Source organism: Lissotriton helveticus, chromosome 11 (genome assembly GCF_964261635.1).
Source record: "Lissotriton helveticus chromosome 11, aLisHel1.1, whole genome shotgun sequence".
Classification (NCBI taxonomy): Eukaryota; Metazoa; Chordata; class Amphibia; order Caudata; family Salamandridae; genus Lissotriton; species Lissotriton helveticus.
The window spans coordinates 921,979,383-922,006,174 of NC_136072.1; the positions used below are offsets into that span (position 1 = coordinate 921,979,383).

The window sequence follows — 26,792 nt, forward strand, 5'->3', positions numbered from 1 at the left end:
CATCCTTGAGATCTAATGTTGCTAGGAAGTCTCCTTGCTGGAGCAACGAGAGCACTTGCTGTAGTGTTATCATATGGAAGTGCTCCGACAGTATCTATTGATTTAGGGGTCTGAGGTCCAATATTGGTCTGAGTGAACCGTCCTTCTTGGGAATAAGGAAGTATAGTGAGTAAACTCCTGTCCCTTGGTGTTGGAAAGGGACTGGCTCTATGGCCCCCTTTTCCAGCATGCATTTCACCTCTTGTTGTAGCAGGGTGATGTGTTCTTTGGACATAGGGCGGTGTCTGGGTGGTATGTTTGGTGGAGTAGAAGTGAGTTCTAGGCAATAACCATACTGGATAATTTGTCTCACCCACCTGTCTGTGGTAATTGAGTTCCAGACAGGTAGGAATTGTTGAATCCTGCCTCCGACCAGTGTTAGATGGTCCGGAGGTAGTGTGATGAAGTCACTGTTTTGCGGCAGTGGTGGCTCTGGTGTTATTGCCTCCACGTCCTCTTCCCTTATTATTGTTGCCCCTATAACGTCCTCTGTAGGAGTTCTTGTTAAAGGAATCTTGGGTGTTGCTTTTGTATGTAGATGAGGTTTGTGAAGTATTGCCTCGTGTAGCTGCTCTGTATGAGGAGCGTCGAAAGGAACCTCTGTGTTGTTGAAACTGCAATGCACCCATTGATTTTGCGGTTTCTGTATCCTTTTTCATTTTGTCTAAAATGGTGTCGACTGCAGGGCTGAAAAGGAAGTCTTGATTGACTGGTTGTTTAAGAATGGTGGATTGCACCTCGTTCTTAAAGCCAGAAATGCGTAGCCATGCGTGTCTTCGTAATAAGACGCTAGTGTTAATGGACCTGGCTGCAGTGTCAGCTGCGTCAAGCGCACATTTAATGGAGGCGTTTGTAATAAATTTCCCCTCCTGTATGAGGTCGTTAGCTTGTGCTTTGAAAGGCTCAGGCAGGTGTTGCATCAAACTTTCAAGCTGGTCATAGTGTGCTCTGTCGTAACGAGCTAGTAGAGCTTATGTATTTGCAATTCTCCATGAATTGGAGGCCTGTGATGCTACTCTTTTATCAGAGGCCTCAAGTATTTTGGACTCCTTATCAGGAGGTGGAGCTTCTCCTGTTGTCTGTGAGTTGGCCCGTTTGCGTGCATCAGCCACCACTAGTGAATCTAATGGCAACTGACCTCTGATTTAAGTAGGGTCTGTAGGGGCCGCTCTATATTTCTTTTCAATCCTGGGATTGATTACACGTGCCCTGGCTGTATCTTTAAATATATCTGGCGCTTGTTTTAGCACCCCTTTCAACATAGGAAGTGTTCTGACATTTTTCTCGGAAGTAGGGAATGTGTCAAATAAAAAGTCTTCTTCTATAGGTTCATTGTGCATGTCTACGTTGTGGTACTGCGGTGCCCTATCAGCAGGTTGAACACAATGGTGTCGTCAGTAGGTGACGGCTTTGTTGGGTATGAGGAGGTGTCAGGGATGGGATGCGTGTCGTATGGATCAGTCGGCTCTACCCATGGTTCATTTTGAGAGTTAGGATCCTCTGGATAGTTAAAATCATATTGAGGATCTTCCCCTGTGTCGCCCTCATTGTCCCCAGAGTGCGTAGGAGAGTAAGGAGCAAAAGGCGTAGTAGGCATAGTGGGAAAGAAAGGAATGAAGGGTCTAGAGGGAGAAGTTCCAAAGTCCTTTTTCTTTAGAGGAATGGGGAGTGAGAGTCTGTGTCCAATGGCCTCTTTTTCCTGTGTAGGATTGTGACTTTACCAGTGTCAGGGTTGATATATTTTTTTGCCTGATCCTCTGATGGCTCTGGATGGGAGAGTTCTTCTTCCACTGTCCGTAGCTGTGTCTTTGACTTTTTTGGCTCAGTCTTTTTTGGATCGACCGTTGCCTTTGGGTCGACAACCTTTTTTGGTTCGACGACTCTCGGTGCCTTATTGCTCTTCCTCGGCTCGGTTTGTTTGTCCGGGTCGGTGACTGATTGCGGATCGACCGGATCTTTAGGTTTAGGTTAGGTTCAATGCGCTTTCTGTGCTCGACAGGTTTTTTAGGTTGACTGTCTTTTGTCGAGTCGACGATTTTTCTCGGATCGACCGTTTTTTTAGGAGCACTTGTCTTTGGGTCGGTGCCGTGGTTTGGCTCGATAACCTTCTTCGGCTGGGCCACAGGATTCGGTACGCCCTCTGTGTCGGCGACCTTCTTCGGTTCAACGACTTTTGGCGCAGCGGCCTTCTTTGGGTCGACGGCCTTCTTCGAGTCGGCGGCCTTCTTTGGCTCGACGGCCTTCTTTGGTTCTGCGCTTTTTGGCTCGACGGCCTTTTTCGGGTCGACGCACTTAGGCTGTAAGGCCTTCTTCGGTTCGACGACCTTTTTGTGTTCGAAAAGGCCCAACGGCCCGCGTCGACGACCGAGTCAAGATGAAAAGCTTGATCGAGTCAAGAAGTACCGAGCGAGAACAATACCGTCATAGTCGAAGGCCTTTTGGCCTCTAGAAAAGTTTCGTTTTGATTCCGAAGTTGGAGTATAGGAATAACATCCGAACCCAATGGCGGAAAAAAACAATCTGAGGATGGAGAAGATGCCCATGCGCACTGTAGTCCAGGGGAGGAGTCACCTATCTCGTGATACTTCGAAGACTCTTCCAGGACAACAAGGTGCAATCATCCGGACCCAAAACTAGGTGGCGATCTATGCACAGAAATGAATTCAACAGCCCACATGCCTCGAACAGAACATTATGTCTGATATGCAACTTAGGACTATATCCTGTGTGCATCTTAATTAACGCAGAGTTACTCTTTCCCAGAATTTAGAAAGACATTTAGAGGTTGCACTCTAGAAACATATACTGTTGATTTAAAATATCTTATGAGTACGGAAATGACAAAAAATATGTGTCATAAAAGATGAGATTTGAACTATTTGTGTTCAAAATTGTATGGTTATTTCACTCTCAGTTTGGAATGATCTGTAAACCTTATTTTTAAACCATGGGAATTTTGAAAATTAAAACAACTTTGTGCTTTTTTGAAGGTCTTTATCTTATTTTTGGAATCTTAATGATTGGTTGCATTTGTCTTTTCGTTACATTTGCACAGGAACTGGAGGTATGATTGTTACAGTGAGTAATGTGCTCTTGCAATAAAATTCTCTCTGAGACGCACTGGAAAGTAAATGATGGTAAGAGCACTATTCCACTCGATGGAATTGATTGGGCAAGTCTGTGCGATTCAGAGGAAAGTACATATGAACTTGGTGGCACCCTTGCGTCAGTATCCTGAGGTTGGTTGGATCGCATATCATTTTGGAAAAAGATTAACTTGCTTGAATGTAATTGGAGTACAGATTCGCAATGACGAACTTGTGCGGGTCTTTCAATTTACATGTTTTGAATGAAGGGAAACTTGTGCATTTGGAATGGTTTTTTCCTCAGGAGCAATCTGAATGGGCGATGCATCAAATGGACCAGAGAGGGAACCACATGTATGTAAATAGACTGCCTCTTTTCGTTACCTAGGAATATCTGTAGAATATTGGGGATTGGTTCACTGTCTGTCGCGTAGTGATTGGCTTAATGTCTTTCTCGTAGACAACATATTTCTCACTTTTTATTGGTGCATTGGATTGATGGGAAGCTTGTGTATTTTGAATGTTTTTTCCTTATGAACAATCTGATTGGGCGATACATCGAGTGGACCAGAGAGGGAACCATATGTATGCAAATAGACTGCCTCTTTTCTTTACCTATGAATAGCTATAGAACACTGGTGATTGGTTCACTGTTTTTCTTGTGTATTTTGAAAGGTTTTTCCTTATGAGCAATTTGATTGGGCGATACATCGAGTGGACCAGAGAGAGAACCATCTATATGTAAATAGACTGACATTTTTCTTCACCTAGGAATATCTGTAGAACATTGGTGATTGGTTCACTGCTTTCCTTGTGTATTTTGAATGGTTCTTCCTTATAAGCAATCCTATTGGGTGATACATTGAGTGGACCAGAGAAAAACATGTATGTAAATAGACTGCCTCTTTTATTTACCTAGGAATAGCTGTAGAACATTGGTGATTGGTTCACTGTTTTTCTTGTAGCGATTGGCTCAATGTGTTTATTGTAGACTCACTTATCACTTTTGATTGGTGCACTTTACCCGGACCAGAGAGGGAGGTTGGGTTAAATTATGATTTTTATTAGAAAGGATCAAATTGGTTTTCCATATTGTTACGACAAAAGTGATTGGAGCTTTAAAGGGGGTGACTTTAATGATACGGGTTTCTTGCCTATGATTGGCTAACTACTTGTAAAAATACTCCTTGAAGGTTGACAGTAGACACCACAGTCAGACAGACGGTACTTTGGGCACAACTTCATATGATACCGGGTAAGCCACAAAGATGAAGGTAAATTGTGCATTACTTTCTTTAGGTGGTTTCATGAAAGGATGTTTGCTGGGTATTTTTTTTATACTTTTTAGACTATATATTTAGCTTGTGAGGATTCATGTAGTAATTGGGGACATTAAATTAATTTATCCCCATATTTCTCTATTTTGGGGTTGATTTTTAATGTTAACTTTGGTGTTTAATGAAAAAGATGGAGCGATTTTTCTAAAGATAGGTTTTGTTTTCCCCCTTTTATCATAGCGTGGATTGAAGGCAATAATCCTTAGAAAATCCAGAAGACATTGGTGAGATTGGAATATCGATGCATATTTATATAGATCACTAAACTTGTTTGGTGATTTACATGAGCTGTTCCTAAGTGAGTTCTGTTCTTTCAATAATTATCCTATTAGACTTATTAGGTGCTTGGAAGTGCATAATTTAAGTGGGTAATCAATAGCGTTTTAGAATAATTAATTTGCTGCCCTCTCATAGATTGATGGATGTATTGATTATAGCCATGATAGATTTTGCTCTCTTCTTTTTAGCTTGGATATATATTATTAACAAGACATCACAAGATACTTGGCTTTGAAGATTTCACATTCGTAGATTGCTTTGCTGATCTTCGTGATCTGATTCACATGTGAGTGCTACTTAAATAAATTATTTCTTTAATAGACCATTGATGGTTGATGAGCTATTGTTTCCAACTGTCATATTCACCTTCAGTACTGCTGTACTTTAAATCATAAGAAGTACTTCAGATCATGTCTGAACTCAGCATTTGTAATAACAATGAGGATTATATGTTGTGAAACTTGTCCAATGATTTTTTGGATTATATGTAGACTGCTTTTCCATATGAAAAACACAAATACCATAACTTATTGGAAACAAATGGTAAGAACGGATATAGACAGGGAGCATCTTACTACAAGATAACAATCCATTATTGAGAGAAATTGTCATTATTAGAGGTAGAATTGCCTCATGTCCTTTTTATCATGTTTATGTCTATCTAGCCTTTCTTATTGTATAATTTAGGTCTCCTCCTTTGTGTAAAAAAAAATATATATATATTAAAAAAATTGGGATAAGTTCTAACTGTTTTACAGCCCTGATGAAGTCCATCTATTGGACGAAACGCGTTGGCTGGGCTTTATGCTTCGGATTGGAAATTAAGATAAAGATCATATGAAGAAAAGTAATGTAAAGACTCCCGCACTTCAATTTTGTTTCAAATTGCATGAATTTGATATTGTTTATAATATATAAATGTACTATATTTGATTATATGCTCCTTTCATTATTTCCTTATTCTATGAGAAGTTTTCTTCTCGTATAGTGTGACTTTTTTTTAGCAGTGGGGTTACGAAAAGTGGAGTATTACGATCCAAACACTCACAGGAACTAATATACTGGTGCAGCCATTTAAGCCCACACTGCGGTTTCTCTAAAAAACTGCATTTTTAGGTCTCAGCTACACAGTGCATGTGCTGTCTCGAAGAGACATGTTGTATTCAATATGTGGGTTTCTGCCCACCCACAGGCTTACCATTTGCTCGCTCCATCGTCGCTCTCATATCCATTGTCCCTATTCGTCCATGGCATGAATGCGTCATGCCTCTTCTTGAAGTTAGCCCTCTCCAGAGCATGGATCAAGTACTTTTGTCCATCCACTGCTCCTGGTTTGGAGCTACGTTTTTTCTTTGTGCTTCAATACTCCGCACGAGTGCTCATGTTTTCCCTCGCTCCATCCTCTGTCTCCTGTTGCCTTTTAACCCCTCCCATTCAACCCAGCCAGTTTGCCCTCACATCAGAATGTGGTGCACTCCATGAATGCATGCATGCTGCTTCTGGGCGCAAACAAAGCCGAGATCCTGCGACTCCAACGAGTCCAAAACTCGGCAGCTCGAGCACTGGTTGGACTCCCTCGTAGATGCTCTGCCAGAGCCACAATCAGAGGTTTACACTGGCTTCCGATTGGCGCAAGGATCCAGTTTAACACACTCTGTATGGCGTTTAAAATCTTGAAATGTAAATGTCCTGAGCTATTGCGGCCTCTTCTAACTTCGTAGATTCCCCAACGTAGCTTGCGCTCATTGGGACAACATTTGGTAATTATACCTAGGACTTTCCGGAAAGCCATTAAGACCTTCCTCTTTCCATTGTCTTAGGGACTGTGATTTCTTTGGCCAGCTTTTGTTATTCTGTACAATTAGACTGACAGCGCCGGACACCCCTTCACTGGGGCAGCTGTGCGCTTAACAAAATTATAACATAACATAACATGCATGCGTTGTGCTTCCCATATGGGCAGTGCTTCGAGACCCTTTAGCAGTGCGCCCCTAATAATGCATGTATGCTGTATGACACGTTTCCCACATGGACAGTGCTTGAAGACCCTTCAACGGTGCACCCCATTAATGCACCCATGATTGCTCCGCACCTGCCCTGCCCACCGCCCTTGACACAGGAAATTCTGAAATATAGAAATTTCCTAGCGACAAGCATCCTATCATTCTGAATGGCTACGTAATACAAAAATTTCAGAACCAAAAATTATTTTTGGTATAAGTAGGTAGACAATGGGGAGGCGGGTGGGTCAGTGAGTTATCCACAGGCTGATACTGTATCCACCAGAAAAAGCGTTACCGAAGGAAAGTAACTTGTTCCACTCCCAGAGGAGGGTGTCAGCCTACCTATACCAAAAATCCTACAGCACAGAACGTACAAAGTGGCCATCCCTCCTCACCTTCGTGTCTAAGCAGTAATGCTTCACAAAAGTGTTGAGGGAGGCCCAAGCTGCCACCTTGTAGAGGTCTACAACAGGGACACCTCTAGCCAAAGCTGAAGAAGACTTCACTCTAGTGGAATGAGCTTGAATACCTTCAGGAGGCTCCTTCTTGGCTAAGGCGTAGCAGATCTTGATGCAAAGGATGATCTACCTGGACAGCGTTTGCTTGTGGGCATCCTTGCCCTTCATTTTTTCAATAAATCCAGTGAAGAGTTGCTCGTTCCGCCTGAAGTCTTTAGACCTGTCCAATTAGAAGCGGACCGCCCTCCTAGGATCCAGGCGGTGAAGCCTCTCCTCCTCCTCAGAAGGGTGAGGGAGAGGATAGAAAGTGGGTAGAGTGATAGATTGCCCCAGGTGGAAAGGACTAACAACCTTAGGCAGGGAAGACGCTCTGGCCCTAAGAACCATCTTATCTGCATGAATGGAGGTGAAAGGAGGTGTAGAATTTAGAGCCAGTAGCTCACTAACCCTCCAATGTAATAGCGACCTTGAATGATAATCAATGGAGTGAGAAGAAACCTGTTAGCGAGACCTTTAATGAGTCTCATTACTATAGGAGACTTAAACAAAGAGGGCTGGTCTGGTAAGCGAAGAAAGGCCGACAAGTACCCCTTAACAGTTGCTACAGCACAACCCTGTTGAGCCAAGGACAGAGCAAAACTCAGAATATCACATATATGAGCCTGCAAGGGATCAACTGATTTCTCTCTACACCATTTAACAAACTTGGACCACCCACCAGAATAGACAGATATGGTGGAGTGTCTTCTGGCCGATAAAATAACATCCACCATATCCATTGGGAGAGAGAAAGAACTACAGTTACCCCGTCCAATCTCCAGCAATGAAGGTGAAGGTTCTGGAGGTGGGCGTGTAGAACCTACCCCTGCAACTATGTGAGGAGGTCTGCCATAAGAAGGAGACGGAGCAGAGGGTGCGATGAGAGGTAAAGGAGGTGTGTGCACCACAGCCTTCTTGGGCAATCTTGGGCGATAAATATGACTTGGGCCTAGTCTTGGCGAATCTTCCTCAGAATCTGAGAAATCAAGGGTATGGGAGAGAACGCGTAAAGAAGCTTAGAACCCCAATCTAACTGAGATGCGACCCCCAACGCTCCCTGTATCGGATACTTGAGACTGCAGAATGACGGATAGTGTGAATTCTCATGAGTGGCAGACAGGCCCATGCGAGGAAATCCCCACATCCTGAAAATGTGATGGACCACCTTCGGATGAAGATGCTACTCATGATCAGCCGAGAATTGCAGACTGAGACTGTCCGCACAAACATTTAGCACCCGACCAGATGATTTGCAACTACACAAATCTGATGGCCCAGGACCAGAGTCGGAGAGCCTCTCTGCAGAGACGATACAACCCTACTCCTCCCTGTTTGCTGATGTACCACATCGCAGTAGTGTTGTCCGTCAAACCCAGAGCGGACTGACCGCAAAGGGAGGGAAGGAAAGCCCTGAGAGCCAAACGTATCGCCTGTAATTCCAGAAGATTGATGTGAAGCAATCTCTCCTCTGGAGACTAAAGCCTCTTGATCTCCAGATTCTCCAGATGAGCACCCCACCCCAGAGTGTAGGCATCTGTTATCACTGTGACGGAGGTTGTAAAGGCTTCCCCTGAGACAGGTTGCATGAAACATTCCACCATACCAGATACGATAATGTGTATCTGGAGATTCTGACTACCTCTCTGAGATCCCGTTGTGTTGAAACCACTGCCTGCGGAGGCACCACCGGAGTGCCCTCATGTGCCAGCATGCATGGTTGACCAATTGTATGCAGGAAGCGAACAGACCGAGCAGGCTCTCCATCTTAAAACATTGGGATCTTAGCTTGGATGTCTAGAATCCTCTGAGAAGGCGGGAAAGCACGACTCACATTAGTATTCATTACTGTCCCTATGAACAAGTTGCGCTGAGAGAGCACCATGTGAGATTTGGGTACATTTATCTAAAGCCCAAGTCGAAGAACAGACGAGCTGTTACTTGCAGATGATGAAGCACCATCTCTTGCGACTTTGCCTTGAGCAAGCAGTCGTCCAGATGGGTGAAAACAGGAATCCATAACTTTCTGAGATGCGCTGCCACCACCGCCATCACCTTCGTGAAGACCATTGGTGTGGATGTAAGACCAAACGGAAGGACCGCAAACTGATAATGTTGAGATCCCACTGTAAAACGGAGATATTTACGAAGCAACTTCAGGATGGGAATGTGAAAATACGCATCCTGTAAATTGATCAACACCATCCAGTCCTCCTGCTGCAATGACAGAAGAACCTGAGCTAGTGTCAACATCTTGTACTTTTCCTGCTTAAGATAAAAATTTAAGATCATGAGGTCTAGGATCGGCCTCAATCGCCTGTCCTTTTTGGGGATCAGGAAATACCTGGAGTAGCATCCCTAACCCCTTTCCTACTCCGGAACAACATATATTGAACCTTTCTGTAAAAAGGACAGTACCTCTTGTTGCAGAAGCAACAGATGGTCCTCCGAACACCAGCCCTGGCGAGGAGGGAAAGGAGGGGGAAACTCCCAGAAAGGAAGGGTGTACCCATATTCTACAAGATTTAAAACCCTAAGATCTGACATAACAGATTTCCAATTTTGTAGAAAATGGGACATCCGACCACACATGGCTCCAACATGCTCTAAGATGGGGAATCTTGAGTGGCTTTCCTGCGGAGCCAGTTGAGGGGGGCAGGAGAGGGGGAGGAGGAGACTTATTGGGAAGCAGCTCCCTGCAGATGATCTCTACCCTTCCCTCTGTATGATCTGTACAAAGTGTTCGTCTGTTGTTGCTGCTGGGCCTGGAAGGGAGCCATCTTTCCAAAGCCCCGAAATGTTTGTAATCCAAAGCCCCAAGGCTGGGATTGCAAGTCTAAGGATATGCTATCCCTAATCGGTTGCAGAGCTGAGTGCACCTTGGTCCCAAAGAGTCTAGCGCCATCAAAGGGAAGATCCAACCGCGTGGCCTGAACATCCGGAGATGCTGCTCCTGGTATTCCTCCTCTTCCAGAAGCCTCTGAGCCTCCCTCGATCACATCTTCTGAATCAGAGTTGGCAGCGCCAGATGCAGTCCTGGTGACCTCGGACCCAGCGTCGAAGGAGGGCCCTTCAGGAGCGGCTGACTGTGCCGGATTGGAGCCCGACGGCGCTAGAGAAAATTCCATCCTTCTCTCCTGGGATGGGATCCGCATGGAGAACCTCCGCGTCGGGAGAGACAAAGAAAAAAGTCATTGGCATGAAAGGATTGAAGGGTACCTGAGCATAATGTTGAGGAACGCCCATATTAAAGGAAAGCTGTCCCACGGGGCTACCAGGCGTGCTGGATGGTTTAACCACCCTGGCAAACATGCCATACATTGCATTAAGAAAATGCGAAGGATCCGCCCCTGGAGCTGGGAAAAGTGGGTACAGATCTGGAACCGCCTGATCTGGAACAGTCCGAGACCGTAAGGCAGATTCTGGCTGTGCCGCCGAAGCGGAGTGGTCGGAGGCGAAGGACTCGCTTCCCTGGGGGTCCGAGAGTCCCTCCGCGTTGGAGAATGCACTGGAGACACTGTGGTGAAGGAGAAGGTAAGACGTCATCCTTCCTATGACGCAGTTCGTTTGGGGACACTGACTTTGGCGACTTGTCCTTTGAAGAACAACACTTGGACGCCGCTTCTTTGTTTTTTTAGACAACCTCAAGGTGTGTGGAGTTGGCGACTTCGACCTCGACTTTGTTCTCTTCCGACCTCTCTTCTCCTTCTTTGCCCGGACTGTGAACAACTTTGCTTCACTCTCCTTGCGGGCCTTCAGATTCATCTGACGACACTAAGAGCACCCCTCAACGTCATGGTCAAACACCAGACACCAAAGGCATTCTTCATGGGGGTGTGTGACAGACATCTGGCCCCCATATACCCTACAGGATTTAAAACCAGGCTTCTTCTGAGTAGCCATTGCACAGAAACAGTTTTTAGACAACTGTAACAATGTAGAGAACAAAGAAATGGAGAGTCATAAAAAAAACGTTACGTGTCAACGGCGTGGGAAAAAGGGAACCGATGTCAGCACGACGACGAGGCCTTCTTATGGCTCTGATGATGTCATACGGAATCACAAGCGGAGCCGTAACATTGTGAAGTCCTCGTCGATGTAGAAGTACCATGAAAAAAAAAAAGGTTTCCATGGAATGCTGTGCAAGGGGGTAATTCAAAAGGTTAGGAATCCACAGACAGATGCATCTTACAGAAATAGTAAACTATTGGAACATATCTCACTACTTTCCTTGCTGTTTCTTTAAAATCAAAGTTTGTGTGTTGTACAGATATTGGCAGGTCAAACCATTTTGCACCCCTTTCTAGTACAGCATGGAAATACCTTATGTCGTCCAGCAGTGAACTTGCTGCTGGGGGCATTGAAGGGGCTGATATTGGTGCTACACAATCGGCCCATTCACTGCTTGCATTTGTAGTCTGGTCTTGAAGAATTTCTCCCTCTTCTGGCTTATCATCCTCATCTCCTTGATCTACATAGTCGTCATGAATTGTACTAGGTCCAACTATCTTGGTTGCGCAACAACCCTTTGCTGTGTGAAAGGGCTTTTTGTTAGGGTCATTAACCTAGGAGAACATAATAGATATCCAGCAGAGGATGGCAACTTTTGTAGCTGTCGCAGAGTTGCCCTTTCTGGGAATCATTTATAGTAATCATTAAGCATTTAGAGGAGGTCTAAGACAAGAGCAATAGGAGCCTGTATCATTGGTTCTTTGAGTAAATGCTCATCAAATGCTTCATCATAATGACAATTCTCATGGAACCTCTAACAGGAATTTTCTTTAGCTTGATGTCTGTCTCTAAAGGAGAAAAGCTCCAATTAAACAGGATGTTTCATCTTGCTCATATTACTCATCTGTCTTCTGGCATTTAACTAGCAGCTGTGATGATCTACTTGCAGCTCCAAAAGGTCAGCCATCCTCATCATAGTCAATATCACCCATTTCCTAAAGATGGAGAGGCGGTAAAGGTGACACTTTACTTGATGAATTCTGATCCGATCTGATTTTATCATCCAAGATAGTTGCCGCTCCGACTTGCTGTTATTTTCCGTATTGGGCGCCCTAATATAGGTGCCGTACCTTTGGCTTACACATGGAACTGATCGCATTTGGACCCTTGATGCGTCTTGTTTAATTCTTAACATACCCTGATGTTACTTATCACGTATTATTTATTTTGATACGAGCTTATAATAGAGCAGTCTTGGGGCACGCAGTTTCTGAATCTAATTTTCTCCTCACTAGTTCAGCCTTCTGAATATTTCTGCCCGAATTTGGGCCCACTTGATACATCGCGACTGACCTACACTTCATGGCACGTGGGACGTTCTTTCTAGCATTTTCTTAAAGAAACTCCCACAATGTCGCCATTTGCTATTCCAGCCATCCTAGTTGTTGTAATTTCTATTGATGCCCTGATGAAGTTCCCACGGCACGTAGGGAACGAAACGCGTTGGCTGTGCCTGTGCTCTATGAAAATACCTGTTTGAACTGAATAAAGAAGAAATAACCATCTAAAAACTTTTTCTGCCTTACTGACTTTGATTTGAGTGCACCTTCCGCTTTGGGTTTTGCTTATTGCTTGAATTAGCACCCTTAAAACAGCGGGTGTTTGGAAGCCGTTGCACCACCCAATATTGAGAACTTTTAGAACCGTTGTGCTTGACCTTGGTCTGCTGTTTTGGTGCTTTTTGGACTAGTTGCCAATGTGCCTGATCTTGATGGGGCATGCGTAACTTTAATTGTAGGCGTCGGTTTAGTCAATGATGAAATTGTAGACAGTGCATTCAGCGACGATGGTGCCAAAGGAGCATTAGTTGAAGATGTCGACAATGGAGCAGCCTTGGTCGATTTTGCTGATGGAGCCGTCATTGACATTCTCATTGTCGACTAATAAGTTGTTAATACTGACCTCACTGACGAAGAGGTTATAGTCATTGTGGTGGTAGTTCTAGACAATGTGCAGCTATCAACAGTATCATAGGCTTTCTCGTGGATGGTTTTGTCATTGACGCATGAACTCTATGAGGGGGATCAGAGATAGGTATCTTAATTTCAGCGGAAGCTAAGGCATATTCAAAACAAGTAGATGGTTCGGACCTTGTTTTCTTTATTTTGCATGAGCTCTGAGGAGAAGTATGCCTCGCTTAGGACTGGTATGGACTCCTGCCACTCCTTTTTTCTTTTGATATTTTCTTTGGTGGCTCCTCACCCAACTCCTTTACAGATCTCTTAAGAGTTTTCATTGATGGAATCAGAGATCCCTCTTCTCTAGAGACTGGAGTTTCTGTGGATTTTCTCTTTTGAAGTCACAAAAGGAGCCTTTGCTTCTCTGTCCTTGAGTATCTTAGCAGAGGAGGTTATGCAGTTTTCACAGACCTTAGCCTTATCCTCAGAATATAAACACTCCTGATGCAGGCCTACAGAAAATAGCTTCAGCTTACCTCACGATTCAGCACTGGAGAACTGGACCGATCATTCGGTCCTAGAGGTTTTAAACTTAAAAAATCATCCTAATCCTCTAAGATATGGAGTTTCACTGTATGGTGCTTTGCTGCTCTATGTATAACTGTGTGGTAGGCAGTAGGACAGTCAGACTTAAAACAATAGAGTGGTTTAGGTCAGGATCGTCCAGAGGGTCAACCCAATAATCCTGCCTAAGGTCTTCCCCCAACCCAGGTGTGACATGGTCGTAATAGAGGTCTAGGGGATCATAGGGAGTGTCTTACTGAGTGTAGTCGAAGTCAGAGGATGGCTGTGGTAACAGGCTAGGTGGAGGGCACATGGTCAAGCAAGTGGTAGTGTAAGATACCTAGGGGTAGGAGATTATGGTGATGAGCTGGTGGTATTGTCCCAAACCTTCTTGGGGAAAGGAAAGGCCTGAGGATCCTCAAAAGCTGAGCTTCCCCTTCTTTGCGATGTGAGGAGTGCAAGGTTGGTACTAAGGAGGTAGCGTAGTCAAGATTTTTCCTGTGAACTGATGGATGAATATTCTATGTTGCCTGATTTCCGGTATGTCAGGGAACTCTAGTGTGATTGAGACCCCCACTGGAGTCAGAATTCAGAGTCAAAGCATGTTTCGTAGCCTATCTCATGGTATGTTTAGGAGTAGGTTTCAAAACGGATTGCAGCTAAGAGGCTGGCTTCTCGGGACCTCAAGCTGAGGTAGCATGGATGGGTGAAGATGCTTGTCCACCTTAAGCAGAGACTTGCTGCGTATAAAAAGATTTTATGAGGTATCAGAGCATGGAGCCATACCCAGAGGCCGGTGCCTCTTCAGGCTGGTCCCAGGGCACAATGCCAGACTACCTCAGGAGTGCTTTGGACGTGAAACCCAAGGGGCTTGAGCCTCGACAACAAGAGATGGGACAGATGCCTGAAGATACTCTCTCTCCTTGAACATGTGCTTTGCTTTAGAGTAGAGGGAGTTTCAATTCCTCCACCTCCTATGCATCGGAGGACCACGCCTTGGGAATTTCTCTTCCTACGTCGGCTATAAACCAGAAGGCATAGGCTCTTCACCCTCAATGGTGATGATGTCCTCGGTTTGAACTCAGTTTGTAGCGTGCTCATTGGATTGGTGGAATTTTACATTACATTTAGGGGAAAAATGGAGAGGAGTCCTCTCCTTAAATCTACCCATGACAGTCATTCTTTATCCTGTCTCCTTGAAACAACACATACTCGAAATAGAGTAGCCAAGCTTGCTGACCGGGTAAGGTGTTTTGTTGAAGTACTGAAAGTTGCGAAAGCTTGCAAGGAAGGCAGCCTGTGTCTGGTAAAATTCTTCTGCCTTTGGGGTTATAATCTCGATGGCTGGCACAGACAGTTCTGGCGAAAATCCACACCGGTCCCAGAGCTGACACTAAAACATTTGAACATGATGGCAGGAAAAAAATCGGAGGTAGAGGCTTTGTTCTGGTGCATTGTGTGCTGTAGATGGAGCAACAAGGAGCCTTTTATGTTTAAATTCCTTCAATGAAAAACAACTTGCAAGTGTCTTTGCCTAACACTTAATGGCAGGATTATACAGAGCACATGTATATACAGTCTCACTTACTAGAAACAATTAATTCCTAATGACGCAGTCTCTGATTCACTACGTTAGAAAGTAGGTAACACACTCAGAAATTTAGGGCAGGCAATTCAGCGATGAAGCCAACTGAACAAATGTGTACCACTGCCTGCCTTGTAGACAGGAGGATATGCAGATTTCGAGGTATCACAGAAAGGAAGTGGCCTAGGACATTAACTGAGAAAAGAAGAAAATACAGACCCTAATGCAGAGGTCCTGAAACCGAAATACAATCTGAGAGCGAAACAATCGGCCGGGACAGAGAAAACCGCACAACAGCGAATTAAATAAGTAACATACAGAAAAGCATAAAGTAGGCCTGATGCACAAACTTGTGCAATCACAGAAGCGTAAGAAGTCATGGGTTGCACACTTCATATAATCAGTTAAAAAATATAAAAGCAGAGTAGATGGAATTTAATGTGAGAACAGCTTCTGCACAGATACTAATATGGTGACCTATATATGTTTATTTAATAAAAAAAACATAGTTCATGCTTACTAATCATTATGCAATCAAAACTACTGGTATAATTTTTTTTAAACAAAAAATGGCTGGAAAACTCTGGCTTGTGGTTGATGTAAGAGTTTAGAGAAGTCAAAATTATATTCTTGGGGCTTTGATGAATATCAAAGTCTTACCTACAGGTAAGGCAGAAAAAGAAAATAATGGAGGCATTTATTTGAGTAGAGGCATTGAGGTCTGACAGCATATCCTGATCTCTTACCTTCTACTGATTAGCTCATCATCTGCATCTGCATCATTAGCTCCAACCTGGTTTCCATCATATGTGTCATCATATTCATCCTCGTAATCATCCTTGAACATCTGGCCTGCTCCTTCCTCGATAGGGACCTCCTCTACAATCATGCTATACTCATGGTAGCGGGCACGCTGTTCTTCAACCAGGCTCCGATCATTCAGAAACTGCCTGGTGTTCTCACCCCTCCTGCAATGATGGAGCAAGAATGAGAGCTTAGCAAGTAGGCACAGTACACAACGGAAGAAAATCACCAGTCCCAGGAACCAAATAATTCCTACCTCTTTGAAACAATATTGTGTAATGTGTCCCACTGGATAAACAAAGTCCTGACTCCCGTCTACAACAGCAACTAAAGAGACTCTATAAAAGGACACAACTAGGCTGTTATGGGCAGTGATCCTTAAAAGACCTGTTGTGCATGACCACAATACTATAGAGGAAACAAAGGCCTGTGACACCTGGCACATTTCTTTTTGAAAGGCCCATTTTGATCTAAATACTTATACTGACTGACCTGTAGGCTGAGAACTATATCAGGTTCACATAAAACCTCTAATACAGGATATAAAGCTTGAACTGGAGGACTAAACTGTCCCTCCAAGGTCCAAGTTGACCCTCAATTTCTAAAGGAAAATGCTACTTACCCTGTATGCATCTGTTCTTGGCATATAGAGCTGTAGAGTCATATGCTTGTGCATAGATCGCCATCTAGTGTTGGGTCCGGATGTTTGCACTTTGTTTTTGTTCGAAGAAGTCTTTCCAGTCACAAGGTAGGTGACTCCTCCTTTTGGTGATAGTGCGCTTGGGCATCAACTCCATTCTTAGATTGTTTTGCCGTAAAGGTTGATGATGGAGTTATTAAGAGTTGTAAAGATAGATGTCCATGTTTATCGTATCTAATTAAGATATTACTGCAACAGGTAAAGGTACCCGGGGAGGTGGGTGGACGCATATGACTCTACAGCTCCATATACCAAGAACAGATGCATACTGGGTAAGAAGCATATTCTGTTCGAGGCATATGAGCTGTAGATCATGTGCTTGTACATAGACTACATAGCAGTTATCTCCCAAAGCGGTGGCTAACCTGTAGCTGTTGCAGTGGTCTAAAATAGTGAACGTAAGACTGCCTGGCCCACACTAGCTTGTTGTCTTGCTAACACATCTACACAATAGTATTTTGTGAATGTGTGTTGTAGACCATGTTGCAGCTCTGCAGATGTGATCTATGGGTATATTTCCTAAGAATGCCTTAGAAGCCCCCAGTTTGCGTGTAGAATGCGCTCTCGGGGGAATTGTTTATGTGCTTTTAGCTTTGATGTAGCATATTTGAATGCACTTAACTATCCACCGTGCAATACTTGATTTTGATATTGGAATGCCTTTATGTGGTGGAGCAAAAGCAACAAAAAGTTGCTTGGTTTTCCTGAAAAGTTTTGTCCTTTCTATATAGTGAAGTAATGCTCTTCTGACATCTAAGGTGTGAAGAGTGCGTCCTGCCACTGTATCTGGTTGAGGGAAGAACACAAGCAACTCAACAGATTGGTTGATATGAAAGGCAGAAATGACTTTAGGTAGAAATTTGGGGTTAGTCCTTAGAACCACTTTGTTTTGGTGTATTTGTAAAAATGGCTCTTCTATGGTTAGTGCCTGCAGCTCACCCACTCTCCTCAGAGATGTGATGGCTATGAGGAAGGCTACCTTCCACGTGAGAAATTGTAGTTCACATTTGTGCAATGGCTCAAAAGGTGGACCCATGAGTCTTGTAAGAACTATGTTGAGATTCCACACTGGAGCAGGTAGAAGTCTGGGTGGAATGACTCTTAAGTCCTTCCATAAATGCTTTAACAGCAAGCACTCTAAAAAGAGACAAATGTTGTCTGTTTTGAAGATATGCAGCTATTGCAGCAAGATGCAAGTGTATAGATGTGTACGCTACATTGGAATGCTGTAGATGTAGTAAGTAGCAAATTATGTTTTGAATTGAAGAATCTAGCGGATTGATTTTATTGTTGTTACAGTAAATGACAAACCTCTTCCACTTTGCTGCATAGCAAGCTCTTATGGTAGGACGTCTAGCCTCTTTGATAATATTCATGCAGTCTGGCGGTAGATTGAGTTGACTGGGGTCTAGGGGTCTTATGTTTCCATGGCTCTGTGTTAGGAAATTGGGTGTAAGACGTCGTTTTTGATGAGAAACTACTGAGAGTTCCAATAGAGTTGTGAACCATGGTTGACGTGCCCATGTGGGAGCAACTAGGATTAGTGTCAGGGACGCTTATTTAAGTTTCCGAACCACTATTGGAATGAGTGGGAGAGGCAGAAAAGCATACGCAAATGTCCCTGACCAGTTCATCCATAGTGCATTGCCTTTGGACAATAGGTGTGGAAACCTGCACGAAGTTTGGGCATTTTGCGTTTAGTTGCGTGGCGAACAGGTCTATGTCTGAGAAGCCCCACATTTGAAACAACGGGAGGAGAACTTGAGGATGTAGTTCCCATTTGTGGATTTGCTGTGTCTGACGACTTAGCAGATCTGCCATCTGATTGTCTACTCCTGGGAGGTGTTCTGCTAGGGGACAGATTTTGTGATGAATGGCCCATCTCCAGATGTTTTGTGCTAGGTGGGACAGTTGGAGGGAGTGCCCCCCCTAACCCCTTGTTTTTTAATGTAGGGCATGGCTGTCATGTTGTCTGTACGAATTAGTACAGTCTTGCGTACTAGCTGAACTTGAAATGCTTTTAAAGCCAGAAAAATCACTAGCAGTTCTAGATGATTTATATTAAGCTGTTGGGAGCACCACATGCCTTGAATTTTTGTGGGTTTTGAGATGCGCTCCCCAACCTGTCAGTGGTGTGTCTGCTGTTAGTACTATCTGTGGAACCGGGTTGCTTAAGGGCCGCCCTTTCAGAAGAATTTGTGTGTCCACCACTACAGAAAGCGATGGGTGCGGCCGTCTACCAACACTAGATCTGATAACTGACCTTGAGCCTGCTTCCACTGACGTGCTAAGCATTCCTGTAGGGGACGCATCTGAAGCCCTGCGTAGGGGACTATGAAAATGCAAGACACCATCATTCCCAGTAATTGCATGAACACTGGAGCTGGTAAGTGTTGAGGCTGGAACTGAGACATTTGGTTCTGAATATTTTTGATTCTGGCTGGAGTTGGGTATGCTAGAGCTCTTTGTGTGTCTATAGTAGCTTCTAGATAGTCTTGAGACATGGATGTTGGAGATGAAATTTGGTCTGATTTACTGTAAATCCTAGTTGGTGAAGGAGTTGCACAGTCTTCTGCGGGTGACGCAGACAGCTGTTAGACGACTGGCCCATAAAGGACAGCTCGCACAAGGATTGGAAGATGTGAACCTGTTATCTTCTCAGGTGGGCTGCAACTACTGCCAAACATTTTGTGAAAACCCTGGGAGCGGTTGTCACTCCGAAGGGAAGGACTCTGAATTGATAATGTTGGCCTGCTACCACAAACCTGAGGTATTTGTGGTGTGCAGGGTGTATTGGAATATGAAAGTAAGCGTCCTTTAAATCCAGAGTGGATAGAAAGTCGCCTCGCTGAAGGAGAGGAAGCACTTGTTGGAGTGTTACCATATGAAAATGGTCCAACTGAATGTATAGATTCAGTTCTCTGAGGTCCAATATAGGCCTGAGAGAGCCGTCCTTATTGGGAATTAGGAAGTAGAGGGAGTACACTGATGTTCCTTGGTATTGTGATATACACAGGGTCATTAGGTGCAGCTCTGTATTTTTTTCTCCACCCTGGGAGTAATGACCCTAGCACTTACGGGATCTTTAACAATATCCTCAGTGTGTATGAGAATCGCCTTTAACATTGGTAATGTTTGGGTAGCCCTTTGAGATGAACTCAGTGTCTCTCACAAAAATCCTCCTCTAAACTCTCCTTATGAAGCTCTACTCCATGATATTGTGCTGCCCTATTAAGGAGCTCAATGTACCCAATGTTATCATCTGGAGGCGGAGGCCCTGATGCATATAAGTCACGGTCATTATCTGGTTGAGGGACAGTATAATGATCCCATGGATCAGGATCATGTGGTGAATCCTGTGGTGCACAGTCATCTATATCCCCATCCCCTGTATCCTGTGATGATGGTGGTGTAGGGGAATGTGCAGGTGTAATAAGCAATTCTTCATTAATTGCTGAAGAAGATGAGATGTAAGGAGAGGGGTTAGTGGCCACATTTAAGGAATGTGGTAGTCCTCTGTTAAGCCCATTTTTCTCTTTTCAGGAAGTTTGGCATAAATATGACCAGTTTCGGGTTGAATCACGATTTCCTTCTGTTTCGGAACGGGTGGATTTTCAATCCGAGGCTCTTTAGTTGCAGTAGTTTCTTTAGATGCTGTTTTTGGCGTCGAATGTTTTGGCTCCGAAGTTTTCAGCTCCGAAGCTTTAGGTTTACGCAACAGTAGCATGCAAATCAGAAGGAGTTTCGCTTTCTATGCCGAAGGTTTCGGGTCGGCACCGGTGTGGGGACGGGTAGAGCCAGAGCCGGAAGGCTGTTGTTTATGTTTCGGCGCCGAGCCCGAAGGCGGGGTGCTTGAGACCTTTTCTCTGTGCCGACCTTGGTCCGAAGGCAGAGGAGGGACTGGAACCTTTTTCTTATAAAGGAGAGGGTATGGGAACAAAGTCTATCTAATCACGATCCGTTGTGCCGGTGTCAGGTCTTCGGCATTGGAGTCGGTGTCGTATACGGAGATGTGCTCCACCTCCAATTCGGCTTCCTGCGTTTGCAATTCTTCTTGTTCGGACTCTTCTCCGAGGAGGCCCGGCGCAGAGCCGCTTTGTTGGTACATTTCGTGACGTCAAGCTTGACGATCACGTAGGGTTTTCTTCGACCAAAACGACTGACACACGTCGCTGTCTTACTCGTCGTGTTCCGGGTATAGGCAAAGGTTGCACACTTCGTGCAAGTCGGTGCGCTGGAACTTAGCACGACACCCTGGGTATAACTTGAATAGAGTCCGTTCCATCAGCTGCTACCTGGCTGCCTACCAAGAATGTTACGATCTAACGTTTTCAAGAGCAAACGATACGCGGAGATGGGAAACGCTGTCAATAAACAATACCGTCATGGGTAGTGGATTGCACGTCGAAGGGGGCCCGAAGAAACGGTGCCGGACCAGGTCGCAACAATTAACATCCATACCCGATGACAGAAAAAAAACTATCTAACAATGGAGTCGATGCCCATGCGCACTATCACCGAAAGGAGGAGTCACCTATCTCGTAACTGGAAAGACTTCTTCGAAGAAAATCAAAGTGCAAACATCCGGACTCAACACTGGATGGCGATCTATGCAAAAGCATATGATCTACAGCTCATATGTCTCAAACATACAGTTCGCCTACCACTGGTTCCACACCCATGCTTGTATTCCGTACAAACAAGTTACTTACCTTCGGTAATGATATATCTGTAAGAAACATAGGTTAGATGTAGATTCTTTACCTCAGAATTACCCCCAGGCGTCAGACTGGATCCGGAAAGTTTTCATCAGCAGTACCCCTGCGCGTCAGAACGTGGCGTCGGTCGACTCCGCGTTCATTGTCGTGGTCGCCGGGATGAGGTCGCAGTAGCTACATAGACGCCGCCCTCGCGTGCTGACATCAGTTCTGTACATGACTTTCCACGCCAGGAGGGCAGAGTCATGTAAGACAGTCCAGCCCGAACGGTCCTAGGATGCATGATTCCGGTCCAGGAAAGACATGGCTTGGCAGTTCGGGCTGGACTGTTCCCATGAGGCACAGGGTCAAGGCTGATTTGCATATGGCCATGTCTGAACTGGGGTGGTGTGGAGTGCAAAAAAACGATGGATTTAGGCCCAGATCTCTGTACTGGGGTGAATGTATGACATTGTTCTGCATTCTGTCCATCAACTGTTGTTTTGCATTTGTCACCCCGAGTGGGATGGGTATGCTCAGACGTGAGTCCCATGCTCTCCACACCACTGGAGTCAAGCTATCCTGGCTGAAGACGGCTGATAGCCAGAAACCGGTCCTAGGATGCTTGATTCCGGTCCAGGAAAGACAAGACTTGGCAGTTCGGGCTGGACTGTTTCATGAGGCACAGGGTCTAGGCTGATTTGCATATGGCCATGTCTGAACTGGGGTGGTGTGGAGTGCAAAAAAACCGATGGATTTAGGCCCAGATCTCTGTACTGGGGTGAATGTATGACATTGTTCTGCATTCTGTCCATCAACTGTTGTTTTGCATTTGTCACCCCGAGTGGGATGGGTATGCTCAGACGTGAGTCCCATGCTCTCCACACCACTGGAGTCAAGCTATCCTGGCTGAAGACGGCCGATAGCCAGAAACCGGTCCTAGGATGCTTGATTCCGGTCCAGGAAAGACATGGCTTGGCAGTTCGGGCTGGACTGTTCCCATGAGGCACAGGGTCAAGGCTGATTTGCATATAGCCATGTCTGAACTGGGGTGGTGTGGAGTGCAAAAAAACGATGGATTTAGACCCAGATCTCTGTACTGGGGTGAATGTATGACATTGTTCTGCATTCTGTCCATCAACTGTTGTTTTGCATCTATATATACTGCACCAAAGTGAGGTACAGTGTGTATAGAGTCCAAGGGTCTCCATAGGTTTGGCAGAGGCTAAAGTTAGATAGAACCTTACTCTCTAAAGTTGCAGCTCGGTCGAGCAGTAGGGAAGTATCAGAGGACAGTGTAAAGCATTTGATGTACACACTCAGTCAGCAAATGGTCACACGCTCAAGAACTGAACTATAGGCCAATTGTATTGTATAAAAAAATATACTGTTGTTTTATTTCTAGAACCAAGCAAGCCTGGTGCAGGTAAGCATAAAAATACTTTTCAGTAGTAAATTACTTGTATGAACACAGTTCAAAATGGCAGTGTAACTTTTCCTGGTTTTGGTTACAGTTTTAAGAAAGCAGTTTGCAACACATTGCAGGTATAGTATATTCAATTGAATGGGTTTTTTAAGTAAAATGCAGTTAGTTACTTTTCAGATTACTTTGGCCAACACAGGACTGGATCCTTGATTCAGTCCCGGGACATTTCCTGAAAACAGGTGAGTAAATGCGTTTTGGTTAAAGGTACGATTTTTAAGGAATATTATGGTATTTCAAAAGTTGACAAACTTTCACATAGAATCACCAATGTTATCCTATGGGAGGAAATTCACTAAGCAGGTGAGTTAGGTTATCTTTACTTTTTCTTACTCAGTGTTGGATCCTGGATTCAGCACTGGGACATTTCCTGAAAACAGTTGAGAAAATGCATTTTGGTTATTTGGCTGGTTTTTAAGGAATATTTGCAGTTTTTAAAAGTAGACACTTAGAAACTTTTTGGGAGAAAAAGTGTCAATGTTATCCTATGAGGAAAAATGAGTTATCGGTTTCAATGTAAGTAATCGGTCTTTTGAGTTAGGGTTCTGGGGTCAGCCTCAGGGGTCACCCAGGGTCAGTGATGCACTGTTGTTGCACCCTCAGCAGCACTCAGGCGGCCGGGGTGCAGAGTTTTGAGGCCCAATGTTATCCAATGGGGGATAGGGAGACTCCAGTTGGTGGCAGCTGGCAAGCAGGCCACAAGTTGTGGGAGCAAGGCTCCTAGGGTTATGCTCAGGGCACGTGGGGACCAAGTTAGCACCAAAGGGGCACCCTCAGCGGCGCTAGAGCAGCGGGTGGAGGGTGCTCTTTTGAGTTTGGGTTCCCTGTTGATTTCAATGGGACTTCTCTGGTACAAAGAAACACTGTAGGCTCGGGGACAAGGATCTTCTAGGAGTGACCACCACGTCGAGGGGTAAGTTGGGATGTATAGGCACTGCATGGTTAGGTACCGCTGGATTGGACACACAGGGCCGTGGGGCATCGGGTGCAGGGGTGCCTTTGGACGTCGGATTTTCTTACCTGCTCTGGTAGGGGGTGCCCTCTAGATTGAGGCTGCAGGTGTCGTCTGAAGGCTTGAGGCAGGTCAGGGGTCGCCGGATCTCGGGTCAGGATCGCAGGGGGGACCTCCTTGTGGTGTTTGTTCACTCAAACACGGGCCGGGCTTGGTGGGTGGGTGGGTGCAGAGTGTGCTGGATTTGCGGTTTCTGGCTGGCACCAGAAGCTGCAGTTCAAACATCTCCGGTGTTCACAGGAGAAACAGCTTGGGAAATGAATGCAGCGCAGGTCCTCCGGGGTTTTTGAGGTTGCTGGCCGCTGGACACGCCGGGATTTCACAGAAGTAGGTTCGAGGGGAGACAGACCTGTAGGGCTGTGGCCAAGTCAGTGGGCGTCGTCCTCTTGTTAGCTTTGCACGGCTTCTCGTCCTTCTTTAATTGTCATTGCTGGATCTGAGGAAGGAAGGTTCAGGGTGCCCCTAAATACTACATTTAGGGGCGTTAGAGGTAGGTAAAGGTCAGGGTCCAATGTGTCCCTTCCCTGGGGTGGGTACACCCCCTATTATGCCACTCTCCAAGGGGGGGGGGGCAGGAGCCTGTCCCTGGCTGGCTGGATCCCCCCATCCTCAAGATGGCAGGGACTCGAGCTTGTGCTTCACCTCGCCTCCCCCACCTTAGGGGTGGAGTTCGCAGAGGTGGGCACACCTCTCTTCCACACTTTGTTTTTCCCGCCGGGACTCCAACCCAAAGTGGGGGGGTAGAACCAGTGGGGACCAGTTGCCGAGTACAGCAAGGGGTCTGGGGAGGATCACAAAGGCGGTATGCCTTTGAAGCTTCTCTTTCGTGAACCCTGCCCATCCTGGGAGAGGAGGCTTGGCACCTCGTCCAAGGATGTGAATTGTTTCCGGCCCCCGAGAGCAGCAAGCTCTCGACCCAGGGGTCCAGAAACATGTCTGGTGGTGGCAGCCTAGGCAGCCACTCAGTCAGGTCACTGGGAGTTGGTCGAGTCTCAGGGGGCATTTCTAAGCGTCTTTTATAATGTAACTACCTTTTTTTTTAATCCCAAATGTATCTGGGACTTTAGACTGCATGCTTTTTTTCTTGTACAATGTATCTACCTATTTCACCCAATTGGTTCCCTCCCCTCCTAACTCTTTGTATACCACCCTCAATCCTGTAAAGCGCTCTGATACCTAAACGGGTCTGGTTCGCGCTCTATAAAACTATAAAATAAATAAATAAATAAATGCATGAATAAGATGCCCTCTGTGGTGCATTTTATATTAAATCCCCCACTAGCATCAGTGTGGGTTTAATGTGCTGAGAAGTCTGATACCAACCTTCCCAGTCTTCAGTGCAGCCATTATGGTGCTGTAGAGTTCGTGATGGCAAACTCCCAGCACCATATACTCTTAATGGCAGCACTGCACATACAGTGCCCAGGAATGGACCTGGGTACTGTAGGGGTACAGGGTTCATACACCTGTACCCTCACCACTGGGGGGGGGGGGGGTGTTACTGCAACAGAAACCCACTTTCCTACAGTGGGGCTGTAAGGAATTTATAACTAACCTAGGTGATATATAGTTACCGGTAAGGTTCATCTGAAAGAAACAGTTAGTTATAGATTCCTTACCTTAGAATAGATGCCCCAGCAATACCAACCCTGGAGGTGGGTCTGCGAACCAAGCTCCCACCAGAAAGTCCTGGAAAACAGAACAGCCAAAGAAGCCGTCTCTCCGGACTTGGCTGTCTAGGCAGCAGTGTTTGGTGAACGAGTGCAGCGAAGCCCACGTAACTGCCTGACACATGTCATTTAGGGGGACTCCTCGTCCAAAAGCAGTAGTAGCTGCCATCGCCCTGGTGGAATGGGCGCGCAGCCCCACTGGAGGCTACTTCTTTGCCAAAGAGTAGGAGGCTTTGATGCACAGAACGACCCACCTGGCGATGGTTTGCTTGTGCACAGCCCGACATTTCTTTGAGCCCACGTAACCAACAAAGAGCTGGTCGTCCACCCGGAATTGTTTGGTGGGATCCAAGGAGAAGGAAAGCGCATATTTTGGATCCAGACAGTGGAACCTCTCTTCCTCTTTTGAAGAATGCGGAGGCGGAAAGAAGGTGGCCAAAGTGATGGTTTGGCCAACGTGCAAAGAAGTAACAATCTTGGGAGGAAAGGAGGGTCTAGTTCTCGGGACAACCTTGTCCGGATGGACAGCCAGACAAGGGAGGCTTGGAAGAAAGCGCTTGTAACTCACTCACCCTTCGTGCAGACGTGATGGCCACCAGAAAGGCAGTTTTCAAAGTGAGAAGTCTGAGAGGACAATTATGTAGCGGCTCAAAGGGAGCACACATGAGGTAGGTAAGAACCAAGTTCAAGTCCCACTGAGGCATTACGAAGGGAACAGGAGGCAAAATATAAGTAATGCCCTTAAGGAACCTATTTACAACAGGGGACTTGAAAAGAGAAGGCTGATCAGGAAGCTTAAGGAAAGCTGAAATGGCAGAGAGGGAGCCCTTTAGAGTGCCCAGAGCAGAGCCCTGCAGGGCCAAAGTAAGGAGGAACAAGAGAATCTCAGAAAGAGGGGAGGAAAGGGGATCCACAGCCTTTGCTGCGCACCACGCCAAAAATGTATTCCATCTGCAAGCGTATACCGTCTTAGTGGAGGGGCGCCTGGCTGCCAAGATAACATCGCAGACTTCGGGAGGCAGGTCAAACAACATCAACTGCCGCCACTCAATCTCCATGCAAGGAGTTGGAGGCTGGACAGGTTCTGGAAAAGGACCGTCCCCTGCTGCTGCGACAGAAGATCCTCCCGA

At 45.5% G+C, this 26,792-nt stretch overlaps 1 protein-coding gene across 1 annotated transcript in view; it reads right to left on the bottom strand.

Moving 5' to 3' along the window:
• ASCC2 (activating signal cointegrator 1 complex subunit 2) overlaps positions 1–26,792 on the bottom strand; it is a 427,823-nt gene that overhangs the window by 83,873 nt on the left and 317,158 nt on the right. The window contains exon 15 of the mRNA XM_078667208.1: positions 16,043–16,264. Coding sequence (XP_078523334.1) covers positions 16,043–16,264 — 222 coding nt within the window. The remainder of the gene's footprint in view (positions 1–16,042; positions 16,265–26,792) is intronic.